Raw genomic sequence first — 20,136 nt, forward strand, 5'->3', positions numbered from 1 at the left:
TATAACCTCCTCTCCCACTGGCTAAAGTGATTTCTCAGGGAATTTATGGGACTAATTGCCCCTCCCTCACCCCTCTTAAAATTTTCTTTTTTTTTCCCCTTTTGGGAGCCAGACATTAAAGACTAGGACATTAAAGAACAACTGCATATGAGGGAAATTAGAAAATGACTCTGTGTTCAGGGAAAGCTCAGAAAGGACCCGAGAAGATCTTATGTTTACACTTAAGGCTGATCCTCAGCACAGAGACAGCCTACAACAATAAAAAACAAACAAACAAAATCCAATAACCAGAAAGCAAACATTGGAGAAGGGGAAGAATCTGATTTCCAAAGGGGCCATATTACTAGATTTAAATTTCCAGTGTTCAACAACAGCAACAACGACAAATCACAAGTCATATAAAGAAACAGAAAAATATTGCCTATTCAAAAGAAAAAAAATCAACAGAAAGTGTTTCTGAAAAAGAATAACAGATACACTAGACCAAGACTTTAAAACACATCTCTTTAAAAATCTTAAAGAACTAAATGAAGATGTGAAGAAAGGCAAGAAAATGATGTATAAACAAAATGGAAATATCAGTAAAGAGGCAGGAAACCTAAAAAGAAATTCTAAAGCTGAAAAATACAATAATTGAAATGAAAAGTTCACTAAAAGAGCCAAAGGCAGACTAGAACAGGCAGGAAAAAGAATTAGCAAACTTGAAGATAGGAAAATGGATATTATCGAGTCTAAGGAACACAGAGATTGAAGAAAAGTGACGAGAGCCTAAGGGACCTGTGGGACATCCTCAAGCTGACCAGCATACACATTTTCAGAGTTTCAGAATGAGAAAAGAAAAAGGTGCTTTTTGAAGAAAAAGGTGCTGGAAACTTCCCAAATTTGATAAAAGGCATGTATATGAATATCCAAGATTCTTAATGAATTCTAAGATGAACTGAGAGAGATGCACACTGAGACACATAATAATCAAACTTTAAAAAGCCCATGACAAGGACAGAATCTTGAAAGCAGCAAGAGAAGCAAGTCATCACATAGATATGATCCTCAATAAGATTATTAGCAGATTTCTTATCAAAAACTTTGGAGGCCAGAAAACAATGGGCCAATATATTTAAAGTGCTAAAAGAGAAAAAAATAAACCCTATCAACCTCAAGAATTCTATATCCAACAAAACTGTCCCCATAGAATGAGGGAGAAATTAATACCTTCTCAGCTAAACAAAAGCTGAGAGGATTTATAACCTATAGACTTTGCAAGAAATGCTTAAGGGAGTCCTACAAGGTGAAATGAAAAGACACTAGACCTGTGGTCGGCAAACCGCAGCTCGTGAGCCACATGTGGCTCTTTGGCCCCTTCAGTGTGGCTCTTCCACAAAATACCATGTGCGGGCGCGCACGTACAGTGCGATTGAAACTTTGTGGCCCCTGCACAGAAGTTGGTATTTTGTGGAAGAGCCACACTGAAAGGGCCAAAGAGCCCCATGTGGCTTGCGAGCCGTGGTTTGCCGACCACTGCACTAGACAATAACTCAAAGCCTTAAGGAGGAAGAAAGATCTCAATAAAGGTAAATAAGTGGGCAGTTATAAAAGCTAGTATTATTGTAACAATGATTTGTAACTATACTTTTTATTTCTTACATGATTTAAGGGATCAATACATTTAAGGTCCAATACATTAATGTAAAAGCTAGTATTACTGTAACTTTGGTTTGAAGCTCCAAATTTGTTTTCTACATAATTTAAAGAAACTGCATTTAAAAGAATTACTAGTTTGTTTTTTGGCGCACAATGTATAAAGAGGTAATTTTGTGAAATCAACTGAAAAGGGTAAAGATAGAGCTGTAAAGGAGCAGAGTTTTTGTATGTGTTGAAGTTAAGTTAGTGTAACTATAGTGTTATAGCTTTAGGATGTTAAATGTAATCCCCATGGTAACAATAAAGAGAATTGTTCTAGAATATACACAAGAGGAAATCAGAAAGAAATTTAAACATTTCATTCCAAAAAAGTCAACTAAACACAAAAGAAGTCAATGCAGGAAATGAGGGAGTAGGGGCAGTTATAAATAAAGAGTGTGATGACATAAGTAAATCCATCCTTATCAGTAATTACTCTAAATATAAATGGATTCAACTCTCCAATCTAAAGACAAAGATTGGCAGACTGGATAAAACACATGATCCAACTATATGCTATATACAAGAGATTCACAAGAGAAACACATGATCCAACTTCATGCTATATACAAGAGACACAAACAAGTTGAAATTAAAAGGATGGAAAAAGAGAGTAAGTGTGGCTATACTAATTTCAGACAAACTTTTTAAGTAAAACAGGAGACAAAGAAGGACATTATATATTAACTAGAGGCCCGGTGCACGAAATTCGTGCACTCGGGGGGGGGGGGGTCCCTCAGCCCAGTCTGCACCCTCTTGCAGTCCGGAAACCCTCAGGGGACATCCAACTGACAGCAATCAGACATCCTTAGCGCTGCTGCAGAGGTGGGTGAGGCTCCCACCACCACTGCTGCGTGAGCCCAGCTTCTGGCTGAGCAGCGTTCCCCCTGTAGGAGTGCACTGGCCACCAGGGGGCAGCTCCTATGTTGAGCATCTGCTTCCTGGTGGTCAGTGCACATCATTGCAACTGGTCGTTCTGCTGTCTGGCCAAAACTGGCTCTCTGATATCCCCCCAAGGGGTCCCAGATTGTGAGGGGGCACAAGCCAGGCTGAGGGACCCCACTGGTGCACAATCGGGGCCAGGGAAGGACACGGGAGGGCTCCAGGGTGTGTCTGGCCCATCTTACTCAGTCCTGATCAGCCAGATCCCAGCAGCAAGCTAACCTACTGGTCAGAGCGTCTGCCCCCTGGTGGTCAATGCACATCATAGCTGTTGAGCGGCCTTAGCATATCATTAACATATTATGCTTTGATTGGTTGAATAGCCAACTGGATGACCAGACACAGCTTATTAGGCTTCTATTATATAGGATAAAAGTTTCAAAATAGCAAGAAGAAAAAACATTAAGCACCTAATACCAGGAAAACAGAATTAAAGGGATAAATAGTTCAACAGTAATAGTTGGAGACTTCAGTATCCCACTCACAATAATGGATAGAACAGCCAAACACAAGATAGATAAAGTTAGCTATATCTAATAGACATATACATAACATTGTACCCAAATAATAGAGTACACATTCTTCTCAAGTGGACCGGGATATTTCCCAGGTTAGAGCATATGTTAGGTCACAATTAAGTCTCAGTAGATTTTTAAAAATAGGTATCAATCATACCAGGTATTTTTTCTGACCATACCAAATAAAGTTAGAAACCATTAACAAAAGGGAATCTGGAAAATTGAAAAAATTAGAAATTAAACAACACTTTAAAACAACTAATGTATCAAAGAAATCACAAGGGAAATTAGAAAATACTTAGAGACAAATGAAAAAGAAATACAACAAATCAAAGCTTATGGGAAACAGCAAAAGTGGTACTGAGGAGGAAATTTATGGCTATACCGTAGTCCTTTCATATATACAGTGGATAAGTTTCAAGACCCCCAGTGGATGCCTGGAACTGGCGATAGTACTTAACCCTATATATACAATGTTTTTTCCTGTACATACATACCTATGGTAAAGTTTAATTTATAAATTAGGTACAGTAAGATATTAACAGCAATAACTAACAATAAAATAGGACATTTATAACAACATCTATAATAATAAAAGCATAATATCCTTTCAGACAAAGCCGGGGCTGTGAGGGAAGCCCGGGTCCTGGGTGCCAGAGGGAAGCTGGTGCTGGCAGCTGGGGGAAGGAAGGCCTACTCTTGCACGAATTTTGTGCACTGGGCCTCTAGTACGGTAATAAAAGTTATGTAAATGTGGCATTTTTTTTTCTGTTTTAGCAGCTTTATTGCTATGTTTTTTAATGCAATAAAGTAAACATTCCAATCTCATAAAAGTCTCAATTTTTAGCAAAGCTATTTTTCTTTATAAGCAAGAGGCCTAGATTTTTAAATAAGCAGCAAGTTCCATACTACAGCAGCACACAGATAACTCCCAGAGCAATTCATTGACCTGACAGTAGGAAATAATGACATATCATCAGAATCCACGTGGACGATATCACTTTGTCAAGAAGCATTAGGCTTCCTTTTTTTTTTTTTTTTTTTTTTTTTTTTTTTAATTAAATCTTTATTGTTTAGATTATTACATTTGTTCCTCTTTTTTTCCCCCCATATCTCCCCTCCTCCCAGTTCCCACCCCACCCTCCACCCTCACTCCCCACCCACTGTCCTCATCCATAGGTGCACGATTTTTGTCCAGTCTCTTCCCGCATCTCCCACACCCCTTTCCCCCCCAGGAATAGTCAGTCCATTCCCTTTCTATGTCCCTGATTCTATTATAATCAACAGTTCATTCTGTTCATCAGATTATTTATTCACTTGATTCTTAGATTCACTTGTTGATAGATGCATATTTGTTGTTCATAATTTGTATCTTTACCTTTTTCTTCCTCTTCCTCTTCTTAAAGGATACCTTTCAGCATTTCATATAATCCTGGTTTGGTGGTGATGAACTCCTTTAGCTTTTCCTTATCTGTGAAGCTCTTTATCTGACCTTCAATTCTGAATGATAGCTTTGCTGGATAAAGTAATCTTGGTTGTAGGTTCTTGGTATTCATCACTTTGAATATTTCTTGCCACTCCCTTCTGGCCTGCAAAGTTTCTGTTGAGAAATCAGCTGACAGTCGTATGGGTATTCCCTTGTAGGTAACTGAGTTTCTTTCTCTTGCTGTTTTTAAGATTCTCTCTTTATCTTTTGCTCTTGGCATTTTAATTATGATGTGTCTTGGTGTGGTCCTCTTTGGATTCCTTTTGTTTGGGGTTCTCCGGGCTTCTTGGACCTGTAAGTCCATTTCTTTCACCAGGTGGGGGAAGTTTTCTGTCATTATTTCTTCAAATAGGTTTTCAATATCTTGCTCTCTCTCATCTTCTGGCACCCCTATAATTCTGATGTTGGTACGCTTGAAGCTGTCCCAGAGGCTCCTTACACTATCCTCACATTTTTGGATTCTTTTTTCATTTTGCTTTTCCGGTTGGGTGTTTTTTGCTTCCTCGCATTTCAAATCATTGACTTGATTCTTGCGCTCCTCTGGTCTGCTGTCGGGAGTCTGTATATTCGTTATTTCAGTCCGTGTATGCTTAATTTCTAGTTGGTTCCCCAATATAAGATCGAGGGTCTCATTAGTTTTCTTGTAGATCTCATTAAGTTTATCGACGGCTTCTAAACAGTTCTTGAGAGACCTTAAAAGTGTGGTTCTGAACTCTATATCTTCCATTGACAATTTTGTCCTGTTTCTTTGTCTCCGCATTTTGTTATGCTTCCTTGGTGCACCCCCTAGTGGTCTTTGTGCGCAGTCTTATAGTTAAATCTTGATTGTTGTAGCTAATTCCAGGGAGGGTTTGACCTCCAGGCCAAGTGGCTATGAGAATCAGCTGTGTCAGCAGTGAGAGAACTTCTGTCCTCTAGGGAGGTGCTAATCTAGCCTTTGCCTGAGGCTATCCGGCAAATGCCTGTGTGCAGGGCTTGGGTGGGGCGGGTCGCACAGGATCAACAGGGTGGGCCGGAGAGAGCAGTTATGGCGGCTCTCAGTCCCGTCCCCAGGGGCTCTGCCTCTCTGAGTCCCAGCACCCGCTGCAAAGCTCAGAGAGAAAGCTGCACTCGCTCTGACCGAAGCCAGACAGCCCTGCTTCTCCCGTTTGAGTCTGGGTCCCTAAAGACTCGCCCGGATCTGGAGCTCAGAGTCTGCGACTCCCTCCCGATTGAAAACGCCAACCGCGCCCTCCGCCGCCAGCCCGCTCGCGCACTCCGCACCTCAGAATTTGACTTCAGCACTGCGCCTCCTCTGAGTGTCCGTATGCGTTTCTCTTTCCTCCTAGTTGTAGGACTTCCACTCAGCCAGCGTTCCTGTGGTTCTGGGTGATGTCCCTTCCGTTTTTTGGTTTCACTTTTGAAGTAGTTGTTCAAAGCAGCAAACTCCGGCGTTAACCTATGCCGCCATCTTGGTTCTCCCGGCTTCCTTTTTAAGTAAGATTTTACTTTGCTATTTCTAGAGAGATTGAGAGCATTCTATATCAATAAAATGCAAACATGCTTTTTTATTCATTTGACATGATCACACCTACATGCTGAAAAGAAAGCAAAGAGATTGGGGGCAGGGCTCAGATTCATAAGTTTTTTTTATATTCATGATTCTACTTTAAGGCAATATGTGGCATTATTAAATAAAGTAGGAGTTACTTGAACACAAGCACTGTGACACTATGACAGTCAATCTGATAACTGAGAAGCCTACTAAGTGAATAATGGGCAGGTGATGTGTACAGCATGATGCACTGGAGAAAGGGCTGACTTATGTCCCGTGTGGGGTGGAGCAAGATTTCATTAAGCTACTCAGAATGGTGCACAATTTAAAACTTATGAAATGTTTATTTCAGGAACTTTTCATTTAATATTTTCAGACCTTAGTTGACCTCAGGTAACTGAAGCCACAGAAAACAAAATTGTGGATAAGGGGGGACTATTGTAAATGTTTACATAAAAAAACAAGAAAGGTTCCAAGTCTGCAATCTAACTTTATAACACCAATAACAAAAAAACAGACTAAACCCAAAGCTAGGAGAGGAAGGAAATAATAAAGATTGGAGCAGAGATAAAATAGAGAAAATCAATGAAACTAAAAGTTGATTCTTTGAGATCAACAGAATTGACAAACTGTTAGGTATATTGTCATAAAAAAAGAGAAAAGGTTCAAATTACTAAAATCAGAAATAGAAGTAGGGACATTACTACAGATTCTACAGAAATAAAAAAGGCATTGTAAGAGTACTGTGAACAATTGTATTCCAACAAATTGAATAACATAGATGAAATGGACATACCTAGAAACAAAATCTACCAAGATAAAAAAAAAAGGGGAAGAAATAGAAAATATTAATAGATACATAACTATTACTAAGGAGATTGAATTAGTAATTAAAAAAGCTGTCTACAGATTCAGTACAGTCCATATCAAAATTCCAAATAGAAGAACCCATTCTAAAATCCATATGGAATCTCAAAATATCCCAAATAGCCAAATAATCTTAAAAAAAGAAGAAAACTGGTGAACCCAGTTTTTTATTTCAAAACTTACTTCAAAGCTACAGTAATCAAAGCAATGTTATTGACTAAAGCAGACATATAGACCAGTGGAATAGAGAGTCCAGAAATTAACTCACATATAGGGTCAGATGATTTTTGACAAGGATACCAAGATCATTCATTGGGGCAAGGACAGTCTTTTCAAGAAATGGTGCTGGGAAAACTGGATATCCACAAGCAAAAGAATGAAATTGAACACTTACTTAACACCTTATTCAAAAATTGCTTCAAAATGGGTCAGTGACCTAAACATAAGAACTAAAACAATAATAGGACTTCACGACATTTATTTAGCTTCATGACTTTGGATTTGGAAATGATTTCTTGGGTCTGGCATCAAAGGCAGATAAAAGAAAAAAAATAGACAAATTGGACTTCATTGAAATTTTAAAATTTTGTGAATCAAATGACACTATCCACAGTAAAGGACAACCCCCAAAATAGAAGAAAATATTAGTAAATTATATATCTAAGTCACTAATAACAAGAATATATAGAGGACTCCTAAAACTCAACAACAAAAATTAGAAAACCTGATTCAAAAATGGGCAAAGGACATGAATAGACATCTCTCCAAAGAAGATAAACAAATGGTCAATTAGTCATGAAAAAAAGCAGAAAATGGGTGTTTGAAAGGATATGGGGAAATTGGAACCCTGGTGCTCTATTGGTAGGAATATAAAATGGTACTGCTATTGTGGAAAACTATATGGAAGTTCTTAAAAAAATTAAACAGAATTACGGTATGGTTCATCAATTTCACTTTTGGGTGTATTCCTAAAAGAATTGGAAGCAGCATCTCAAAGAGATATTCATACACTTATGTCATAACAGCATTACTCCCAATGGTTTAAATGTGGAAGCAACAAGTGTCCATGGACAGATCAATGGACAAGCAGAATATGGTATATACATACAATGTATTATTCAGCCTTAAGAAGGAAGGACATTCTTCAATGTATTACAACGTGGATGAACTTTGAGCACATTATTGTCATAAAAAGACAAATCCTCTATGGTTCCACTTATACATGGTATTTAGAGTAGTCAGAATCATACAGAAAGAATATGGTGGATGCTGTGGGGATAGGAAAATTGGTGAGTTATTGTTTAGTGGGTACAGAATTTCAAGTTTTACAAGATGAAGAGTTATGGGGATGGTTGGTAGTATTAACAACAGTGTGAATGTATTTAGTAACACTGAACTGTGCACTTAAAAATATTTAACATGGTTTTATGTTGTGTATGTTACCACATAAAATTTAATAAACATATTGCAGGTTTATCTCAGTTTATGTGTATTACGTTCATCTGTTCTTCATGTTACCACCAAATTTATCTTTCTAAAACACTGCTTTATTTTTATCATTTCTGTGCTCAAATTTCCATTGGCCTCTAGTGTCTGGCCTCTGTCCATCTTTCTATCCTTACCTCCCATTGTTAAAATCATCCTACATTAACTAAACTAATTACTTAACTTTCTCCCAGCTCTATCTGCAACCTTTTGATTCTGGACAGACTTGTAATTCCTACCTTTTATACTATTCTTTCCCCTTTTCAATGACTTACTTAAATTTGAACTCCCCTAGGAAATGTTCTCTGAATGTCCCACTTGCAGTGGGTTCACTTCTAAAAACCTATAGCATCTATTGATGAAACAATTCATTTAACAGTTGGCACTGGCGGATATTTGTTTTTGTGCACTTGTCTTATTGCCACAAATATCTCTAACTTAATGGATTCAGAACTATATCTTACAATTATTTGTAACTACCCACTTGACTTAATAACAGGAATTGATTTATTGACATTTTATGGATAATAAGAAGTAAAGATGCTCTTCACATAAATTTCAGACCTCTGTCAAATTCTAGAGCATTGGGCAGTGTTTCTTCAGAAGGTACTCTTGGTATTCAGGTTGAGTACTAGCCCTTGTTAAATTTTTAGAGTAATTAAATGTGGTACTAGTAAGTTGTCTGTAAGGTAACTTTGTATGTATTTTCAGGCAATAAAATAATTTTGAGAAATGTGGAATCTTAATTTTTTTTTTTACTCTAGTATGTCAGAAATAAGTTTTTGTATTTGAACAAAATAATCTTTTGTTCTTATGCTGGGGTTAAATAAAGTTAGTTGTAGAAATGGCTTGCTAGTTCTGTGTCAAACTGGGTCAGTGTTGTAATGCTTATACCAGTTTTGGTTTTAAGTCAGAGGAGTTCAAATGGACTTGAAGTTAGCAGTTCTAAATTACTTTACTGTGATACTGAATTTTCTCTGTATGGAAGTCAAGTTTTAATGTGTTGTTGTTTTTTTTCTTTTAACAGTTGATTGTTAGCACAAAGGTTTATTTCTATTAGTGTCGTGTGTGTGTGTGTGTGTGTGTGTGTGTGTGTGTGTGTACGTATACATGCATATGCCTTCTGTAGGGTTATGATTAGAATACTGAAGTGTTAAATTTTTTCTTCTGAACCCAAAAAAGATAAATGCTCATATATATTACTAGAGGCCCAATGCACAAAATTTGTGCAAGGGGCTCGGCCCTCGCAGCCCCAGCTTTGTAAGGTTGTCCGGACAGTCGTTCCACTGTTCAGCTGATTTGCATATTACACTTTTATTATTATAGATTAGCTACAACTGTGCCAGGCCCCATTTTAAGTGCTTCTCATGTTTTATTTTTTTCAACAGCTCATATGTACTCATTAAGACTCACTTTTCAGGCAAGAAACAGGCAGGTTAAATGCACCTAAGACCACACTGACAGTTAAGTGGCAGAGACAGGATTTGAACACATTCTGGCTCCTGAGCATACATGATTCACAGTAACTGTCCTCTGAAACAATTTCAATATTACCATACTAGACCACCACCCAGCTTTCTGAAAGTCAGTAGTGACCCACTTATTATACTCGATCTCATAGCATCCAGTTTTATGTGCAGAATGACATATATCCATGTCCTATTGCAAAACTGCCACATAAACTGTTAGGTGACATGTTTACTCTACTTACTGTTATCTAGAAGTTACTAGAGTAATCACAACATCTCCAAAAACATTTTATTTATTTATTTATTTATTTAAAATATATTTTATTGATTTTTTACAGAGAGGAAGGGAGAGAGATAGAGAGTTAGAAACATCGATGAGAGAGAAACATCGATCAGCTGCCTCCTGCACATCTCCTACTGGGGATATGCCCGCAACCAAGGCACATGCCCTTGACCGGAATCGAACCTGGGACCTTTCAGTCTGCAGGCCGATGCTCTATCCACTGAGCCAAACCGGTTTCGGCTCCAAAAACATTTTAAAACTATATCCCCTCCCAAGCCTCAGTTAATAATCTTCTTATTATGAGACCAATGTTTCTGACCTTTTCCTCCTCTAAGACCTAGGAATTATAATTTTATGTTCCTCAGGCATGAAACAGCTCGGGCCACTAACACAGGCATCAAACGAGGATGAACTAAGGACTATATATCTGCTTTGCCCTGATTGATACAAGAGCAACACCACCAATCAGGTGTCTCCTTGCCCACTGCCAAGGGGTTGAAGTATTAAATCCACTTCTCTTAAGCACCTATAGAGAACATTCTAATAACTTTTATGCCCCCTGTCAAAAACACTTAGCCAAAACCGGTTTGGCTCAGTGGATGGAGTGTCGGCCTGCGGACTGAAAGGTCCCAGGTTCAATTCTGGTCAAGGGCATGTACTTGGGTTGCGGGCACATCCCCAGTAGGAGATGTGCAGGAGGCAGCTGATCGATGTTTCTCTCTCATTGATGTTTCTAACTCTCTATCCTTCTCCCTTCCTCTCTGTAAAAAATCAATAAAATATATTTAAAAAAAAAAAAAACCTAGAAAAATGGGTATTATTTCAAGAAATTTAATTGGGAATGTGTTAATTACATGCACAAAACTAAATAGTTTATTAGACTTTTAACCTATTACTTGGAGTAGTATTCATTTTAAGTAGTACTTTTTAAAATAAGCTATTGTTTTTGGAGAATCTTATTAGAATGTAAGTTGCTCAGTGGTAGGAATTTTATCTTATACCGTGTATTGTTAATATCAAATTAATATCTTACATTATGCTTCAGTAAGTATTACTGGAGGGTAAGATGCCTATTTTTCTGGCTTTTAGAAAGTCTGTTTTTATGGTGAGAGAATGATTTTACTTTGATTTGATTTGATTTGATTTGATTTGTTTTCTTTTTACAGCCCCATTGACAAACCTTCAGATTCTCTCAGTATAGGGAATGGTGATAATTCCCAGCAGGTAAGATTTTGATATTGTATCCTTTCATTTATCTGTTCTCCCCCCTAAAACAGGGCATTCTGTGTAAGTGAATTTCTAGATAGTGAAAAATACTTTAAATTTTAAACAATTTAAAAACACTTTTAGTGGACAGCCTTGCTAAATGTATTATAATTAGCCTTCTTTTTTCTCTACAGAATCTATAGAGCATAATTTAACCCTTTCATAATGTGTTCAGAATTATCATTATGAACACATGTTATTATACTATGTCCTTAGAGTCTGCTGTTATTGGTCTTCTTGACTCTACATGAAATGGTCCCAGACTATGCCTTCTACATTCTTGATTTTAAGCATTGTTTCTATGACATATGCTCCCTTGTCCCTTGCTGTCAACTTTATTTTCTATTTCTCTCATGTACTTGCTCCCAAAAGTTTTTCCCTTCCTCCAAATGACTGAGATTTGAAATGATAAACCAAATAAATTCAGAGTTGCCTCATAGTGAAACTGAATGAGATCCTGATCTTTAGAGCATGCTTTGTATCATCTTGTCTAGTTGCTAGCATTTCACTGGTTAGGTTTCTTTTCTTTTCTTTCTTTTTTTTTTTTTTATTGCTTTCAGAGATGACGGGAGAGGGAGAGATAGAAACATCAGTGATGAGAGAGAATCATTGATCAGCTGCCTCCTGCACACCCCACACTGGGGATCGAACCCACAACCTGGGCATGTGCCCTGACCAGGAATCAAACCGTGACCTCCAGTTTCATAGGTCAATGCTCAACCACTGAGCCACACCAGCTGGGCACTGGTTAAGTTTCTGTACACTTTCTTACATTGGTAAAAATAAAATGTAGTTCTAATCTCTTCCATAGTGTTTGTGAGAAATGTAGCGATCTGAAATACACTGCTTTTCCAAAATTTTTGCCTACAAATTCCATAAAAGAATTTGAATATCTGTATGTCCTCTTGTGTATTTTAGGTTAACATTTAAGATTTGTTTAATAATAAGTTAAGAATTACAAAGGAAATATTGATACTTTAATTTGATCAAAGCAACTTATGTAAGTATAGATTTTGATAAAAATTAGTTATAAAACAAACAATAAAATTATATTGGAAATTCATCTCTTACTGAGATAGATAGGGACATTTTAAAATTAGTTTTATGTACCTGTCATGCATATTACCTTTCGGTTTAAGTTTCAGCAGCAATCCAGTCATGTTTTCATTTTTCTAAATGTAAGTGCTACGATATCTTGTTCGTATAAATGAGAGATGGAACAAACAGTATTATATCAGTATCACTCAATTTTTTTTAACTCCTGAGTTGAATACCTAAAAATCATAAAAAGATTTATCATAAAAATTATTTGAAAATAACTTGATTAGATCTTCTAATCTTTGTTCAAGACTTAGTGCATTGGGAATCACCTAGTTTGCAAAAGAATCCAGTCATTAGAGTCCGTCACTTTCTCATCACCAACCTGAATATTTCTAATAAATTTTGGTTTGATTCCCAGAAAGTTTTTACTATTGGACAAAATATTTAGTTAGGTCCCAGAGAGTGAAAAATATTCTTTTCTATGTAAAGTGAGAGAAGTTAGGTTGTAAAACAAGAGGAGACTGGTTTAGTCTTTTCAAGAGGGTCAGTTTTAGAGAAGACTGTTTATATAAGTTGATGGATTTTTTTGAAAATATGTGCTCTCATAAAAGAAGTTAAGTACCCCAATTTGAAGATGACTATGCTAATACCTTTTGTTGCAAGTCATTTTAATCGTGGCTTATTAAAATGTATAAACTTATATTAATTATTCTTTTCTTTTCCTATTTCATTCAGATATCTAACAGTGATACACCTTCACCGCCACCTGGTTTATCAAAATCTAACCCAGTCATCCCCATCAGTTCATCCAATCACAGTGCACGCTCTCCTTTTGAAGGGGCAGTAACTGAGTCACAGTCGTTATTCTCAGATAACTTTCGCCATCCCAACCCTATTCCAAGTGGGCTTCCTCCTTTCCCCAGCTCCCCACAGACATCTAGTGACTGGCCTACAGCACCAGAGCCACAGAGCCTCTTCACATCAGGTATATAACACCTCCACTGCATGTTAATAATTATACTCAGACTGCAATGAGACCCTGGTTTGATGGGTTTTTATCCTTTTTCTCTTCATTTCCTTTTTCATAAAAATGTACACATTTAAAAATATAAACTGCATGGAATTGGATGGTTAGATAAGTTGTTTTATGACCTGGAACTTAGTTCTATGTTAACAGAGAGATTTCTCCAGAAATCAAAGGTTAGATCATTTTTCCCAATTGTAAAACACGTATTCCTCTAGACCAGCAGTTCTCAACCGGTGGGTCGCGACCCCTTTGGGGGTCAAATGACCCTTTCACAGGGGTCGCCTAAGACCATCGGAAAACATATATAATTACATATTGTTTTTGTGATTAATCACTCTGCTTTAATTATGTTCAATTTGTAACAATGAAATTGGGGGTCACCACAACATGAGGAACTGTATTAAAGGGTCACGACATTAGGAAGGTTGAGAACCACTGATCTAGACAGTATTAAGGGCTTACATTTTATTTTATTTTAATTCTTTTCTTTTTTATTAATCCTCACCCAAAAATACTTTTCTGTTGAGAGAGAGAGAAACATCGATGTGAGAGAGACACGTTGATTGGTTGCCTCCTACATGCACCGCGACCAGGGTGGGGATCAAACCTGCAACTGAGGTATGTGCCCTTGACCAGAATTGAACCACAGACCCTTAAGTCCACCGGCTGACGCTCTGTCCACTGAACCAGATCGGCTAGAACAGGGCTTAAATTTTAAACCAGATTTGTGTTTGTATAGTTAAATTTAAGATTTCTCCCCCCTCCAGCTGACAAGACATATGTTGATTTATATTAAAATTTACATATTTTTTGAAAAAAATAAAATTTATATTTTGGCATTTTTGAGCCATTTTCATTTTCATTTATTATAAGTTCTCTTATTGTGAATAGCATCTATTCTCAATGGAACAGACAAATTATACTTTGTCTTTAATAAAAACATTTTAAAATGTAAACTTTACTAATAAATTCTGTTATATTTGTTATTACTTTATTTCATTTAAATGACTTATTTTGTTTTTTTGTTGTGTGTGTATTTTAAAATATATTTTTATTGATTTCAGAGAGAGGAAGGGAGAGGGAGAGAGTGATAGAAACATCAGTGATGAGAATCTTCGATTGGCCATATCCTGCATGCCCCCCCACTACTGGGGACCGATCCGCAACTGCAACCCGGGAATGTGCCCTGACCAGGAATCAAACTGTGACCTCCTGGTTCATGGGTCGATGCTCAACCACTGAGCAACACCAGCCATGCTGGGTTTTGATTATGAATGTCTGAATATAATTTGGGTTTCAAGTACTTTTTCTTTCTTTAGCACAATCAGTCTATCATTCAGAGGTTTTTTTAATTGTTGTTTTGAGTTTATTTGGTTAGTCCTCACCTGAGAATTTTTTTTTCCCGTTGATTCTTTTTAAGAGAGTGGAAGGGAGCAGGAGAGACACAGAGAAACAACAGAGTGAGAGACACATTGACTGGTTGCCTCCTGCACATACCACTACCAGAGCCAGAGATCGAGCCTGTAACCCAGGTGCCCTTGACCAGAATCGAACCCGCAACCCCTCAATCTACAGGCCAACACTCTAACCACTGAGCCAAACCAGCTAGGACAATTCTGAATTGTTGATGTTAGTAACTTAAGAATTAAATTATTGCACGGTCAGTGTAGGTCAGTGGTTGAGCATTGAGCTATGAATTGAGCTTACAGTTCGATTCCCAGTCAGGACACATGCCCGGGTTGCAGGCTTGATCCTCAGTGTGGGTATGCAGGAGACAGCTGATCAATGATTCTTTCTCATTGTTGATGTTTCTATCTCTCTCCTTTCCTCTCTGAAATCAATAATATACATATTGTATGTGTATATGTGTGTGTGTGTGTGTGTGTGTATATATATATATATAGAATGAAATTAGTATATGAGGACTTGTAATTTTACAAAAATCTTATTAATGTGCTAAGAAATTATACTTTATGTATATTTGCCTTTACCTTGTAATACGATGTTTAACTTTCCCTAGTATGGATATTTATTAAGTGTGAAAGTGAGCTATGTATTTTAAATTCATCACTCATTTTGTCCCCACAGAAACAATCCCAGTATCGTCCTCTACAGACTGGCAAGCAGCATTTGGCTTTGGTTCTTCTAAACAACCAGAGGATGACTTGGGTTTTGATCCCTTTGATGTCACTCGAAAAGCCTTAGCAGACCTGATTGAAAAGGAACTATCAGTCCAAGACCAGCCTTCCCTTTCACCCACATCTCTTCAGAACTCCTCTTCACACACTACAACCGCCAAAGGTCCAGGCTCTGGATTCCTGCATCCTGCTGCACCTACAAATGCCAACTCTCTCAATAGTACCTTTTCAGTCTTGCCACAGAGGTTCCCTCAATTTCAGCAGCACCGAGCAGTTTATAATTCATTCAATTTTCCAGGCCAGGCAGCCCGCTATCCTTGGATGGCCTTTCCACGCAATAGCATCATGCACTTGAACCACACAGCAAACCCCACCTCAAATAGTAATTTCTTGGACTTGAATCTCCCGCCACAGCACAACACAGGTCTGGGAGGGATCCCTATAGCAGGTAGGTTCATTTATAGTCCTTGAGAATTTGTGAATAACTCATGCCTTTGGGTTATTGGGTGGGTAGGGAGGGAACTTTTGAATAACAGAGTATTTATTTAGTCTTGGAAATTTCTTTGGAAAAAAATTAAAGTCCTTGTAATCTAAATTTTTTTTAATTGGGTAGATGCCTTGTAATATTGAGCTTTATAAGGATGGTGGAGTATTATACCTAGTTACTGCTTAGAATAATTTCACTTAATAAGGTAGTTACCAAATTTTCACATGCCATAAAAATACAAAAAGAAAAATATGGCCTCTGAAATTATGGTGCCAACACCATGGTCAGAATTCTGATTATGCATTCTAAAAGTAAACTGGTTAAAAGAATTTTTTAAAGATGGTAATACGTGAGAGCATGAAGAATAAAGCCACTCTCTAATTCTTTTGGCAGTTAACTTATTTTGACTAATATACACATACACACACATCAAAACTGTGCTTAATGTTAATAAAGTACTTAATATTTGAGAACTCTGATTATTAATATTTCACAAACATTACGTGCATAAGTATATTTTCTGTAAAAAAGGAATTGTTCAAGGAGATATATTTTCCCTTTTGGTATGTCATTTTTATTTGTTAGGGGGGCGGTATTAAGTTTCTATAAGTGATGCCAGAATAATTCAGGTTTCAGAATTTGGGGGTTTTAAGGTCCCATATAGTCTTAGATCAAGTGACTTCTATATCTAAAGGAATCATTCTTATTAATAGTTTTTTAAAGTTTAATTTGGGCTTTAGAAGTGACTAGTAAAAGAGTTTGTTCTTCTTCTGATTCTCTCAAGTAGAATAGAATAGTCCCTCACTCAAATGTAATTCATGAAATTTATTTTTATCGTTTGTCATAGCCTTTAAGATATGGCATGGCACAGCGTTATTGTCGTAACGTTACCAGCAAGGTGTTCATTGTCTTGGTTTTAGCGAGATTGATACATGAATTTACAGAGACCCATCAAAATTCTTTGGCTCTAATCTCTTTATGACCAACAATATTTCATTTTTAAGGCAAGTAGGGGGATTGAGAGTATTGTTTGTAGCTGTTGATATAGTGAATATAACAGTTGATACAGAAAGTTATTTTGCATAATCTTGATAGCACTTACTATAGTAGTTTGCATAACAGTGGGACTCATGATATTGTTAATCTGATATGATAGTAGGTGACTCAGTGACAATTTTTAATTATCTTCTATATGATATTCACAGAAGCACTAAGTGCTAATTTTTTGGTACTCATTTTATTGTTCCTTTCAAGACAGCATATTAGGGTGTAAATTTGTTTTGTTTTAATCATATAGAAATGTGGGATTTCAGTTACTACTAGTGTATCTTATAGCTGATTATTATATTAAAATTAAAGTTATGTTCCTCTAAAAAAATAAATAAAATAAAGTTATGTTCCTCTAAACATTGTAAACATTTAAAAATAAAATATTAAACCAATTACAGTGAATATTTGGGCTCCTATTTGCCCAACAATGAAGGAAGCCATGTGGGTAATACAAAAGAAATATAAAATATGAATACTGTTTCCAGGTACTTTACAGTGTAGAAGAGATAAGATGATTATGTATGAAAGTGGTAACTATATGATACTGGAATCCCAGAGACATTAATAGAGCTTATATTGCTGGGGAGGCTTCATTGAAGAAGTAGAAATTGATCTGTGCTATGGAATCTTGGATTTGGGTTAGCCGGAGGGAAAGAGAAAGACCTTTTATGTTGATGGGAATGCCTGAATAAAGGTCTAGAGACAGGATTTTATTACTATGTCATGATGTGAAGAAGCAGTTGAACTGCCTTGTATAGCAGGAGGTGCTTCATGTATTGTAGAGGGAACAGATAAGAAGATGGGAGCTTGGTCAGCAAGGCAAACAGCATGACTTGATCTGTCAGGAAGGAGGATGGATGCCTTTGTGGAACTTTAGTTCTTAGCTATTTTCATTGTGTACTTTTATTTGACTTATTACATGACCGTTGTCTGTTCTTCCAGTTTTATTATTATCATATTGTCCATTAGCATAAAAAGAGCAGTTTTATCCAAATATTTTAAGCCAGTAGGTGTTCTGGAAATGCCTCAGTGGTAATGAGTAATCACTGATTTGTGAGTATAGTTATCCTTATGTTAGTCAAATGAAAAAAAAGATCTTGTGGGAGGTGGAGAGAATTTGTTATTTCAGATTTTGACTATGCATACTTGTTTGGCATTTAAATGGTGACTTATTATTAAGCTTATTATTAGATTATTTTTAAGGCTTTGATGACTAGAGAAATTTTAGTTTAATGTACCAAAATATTTTAAATTGTTACCAAGAGTTATACAGAATCCTCTTACGGCCTACACATATTTGGCAGATACCTCAGAAAGCTGAGTGTGGTAAGCCACAAAACAGAATAGTTGTATAATTGTAGTGGGATGATTTGGAGTTTTTAGTAATAATTAGAAATGACAGAAACTAAAAGTCTAAAAAACTATGTCATCTTAATTGTGTCTAATTTGAAGCAATTTAATAGCTAGGCAATATCTGCCTCTCACAGTCCTAGTTGTAACTCAGTTGTACTTGAGTTGAACTAGTTAAATAGGCTCAACTTTGTATCCTGTGATGAATAAATATCATGGTATTTTACATAAGGGTAGCTTTTTCTTGGTGCTGGATAATGGAGGATACATACTGTTTCAGTGAGACTAGCCACTTTAAGATATGCTTAGAAAATATCCTATGCTGAAAAGGGCCTGCATATTTATTCTCTAGATATGTGGAGCAAAAAAGGGTCTCTGACCTTCAGGAACAAATAAATACTCAGAGGTGTCAGTCACCTACATATCATATAGATACCGTATCTATATTTATTACATATTTGTATTTAAATTTTTAGTTTTGTTTCAGTTAATTATTAAAAATTGATATATCTGAAACCTGTCATTGGAAGGACAGTTGCCAGAGGTTTGACAGAAATGTGGCTTCCATTTCCTTTGCCTAATTGAAAACATTTTTGTGTTTAAAATTAGTTATTTCCTTAATTAGAAGAAAAAAATGTTAGCATTTCTTGGCAGCACATTTGCTTAAGGAATTTGGAAATAAATATTCTTGGGGAAACTTTTATTAGTGGGAGTTACAGTAAGTCCATTCAGATATTTTTTATTATTGGAACTATGTGCTTTTGTTTTTAAAAAAATGACTTTTCTGGTCCTAAAAAGTGACTTATCCAATTCCTCGTTTTAGGAATGGCAAAACTGTGTTCCAGAAAGGTTAAATAATTAGTTAAAAGTCACACATTCAATTAGTAAGAGAATTAGGATAAGAACCCCCAGATCCCAAATTCAAAAACTGAAATGTTTTCCACTACAACATTGATGCTTTCCTTCATAAGTGAAGATCACTGGCATATACTTTAGCTTGGCTTTCTTCCTGTCATAATTGATTTTTGCTCTCACATGCTTGCAGGTCTCTTTTTATCAACAGTATCTATTCATGAGATAATTGGCCCACCTCAGGAATGTGGCCTATTGTTGCAAAACAGAGTGAAGTTTATTGACCTGATGAAAATTAATCATTTGTTTATTGCTCATTAGCACCATATTCTTACGAAGAACTCTAGAATAAAATTTCCCTTGCATATCCTCCATGGGGTTTATAGAGTCCTTGTCAACTTACCGGGGGGAAAAAAAAAACTACCTGTGAAATAACCTATTCTAGAGACTGAAAGTCCTTTCTTTCATTAAATTTTACTTATGAGAGGGCATTTTTCTTTAAATTTTCTTTGTTAACAGTGACTTGATTGAATTTTGAGTCATGTGTGAAACAAGTCACTTGTAGCCAAATAATTATCAATTATAATTAGGAGAACTGATCTCATTTCATGTATAGTTCTTTGACCTAGAAGTAGTCATCTCGCTTTCAGTCAATTGAATCATT

The 20,136-nt window shown here is 36.5% G+C and overlaps 1 protein-coding gene and 1 pseudogene across 9 annotated transcripts in view; one reads left to right on the forward strand and one right to left on the reverse strand.

Moving 5' to 3' along the window:
- Window positions 1-20,136, forward strand: part of CNOT4 (CCR4-NOT transcription complex subunit 4) — a 156,749-nt gene that overhangs the window by 109,650 nt on the left and 26,963 nt on the right. For all 9 annotated transcript variants that reach the window (XM_036328584.1, XM_036328590.1, XM_036328587.1 and 6 more), the window contains 3 exons: window positions 11,428-11,485; window positions 13,304-13,553; window positions 15,684-16,181. In XM_036328584.1, coding sequence (XP_036184477.1) covers window positions 11,428-11,485; window positions 13,304-13,553; window positions 15,684-16,181 — 806 coding nt within the window. The remainder of the gene's footprint in view (window positions 1-11,427; window positions 11,486-13,303; window positions 13,554-15,683; window positions 16,182-20,136) is intronic.
- On the reverse strand, window positions 10,614-10,757 carry LOC118666694 (annotated as a pseudogene).

This window comes from Myotis myotis, unplaced genomic scaffold, assembly GCF_014108235.1.
Source record: "Myotis myotis isolate mMyoMyo1 unplaced genomic scaffold, mMyoMyo1.p scaffold_m19_p_11, whole genome shotgun sequence".
Classification (NCBI taxonomy): Eukaryota; Metazoa; Chordata; class Mammalia; order Chiroptera; family Vespertilionidae; genus Myotis; species Myotis myotis.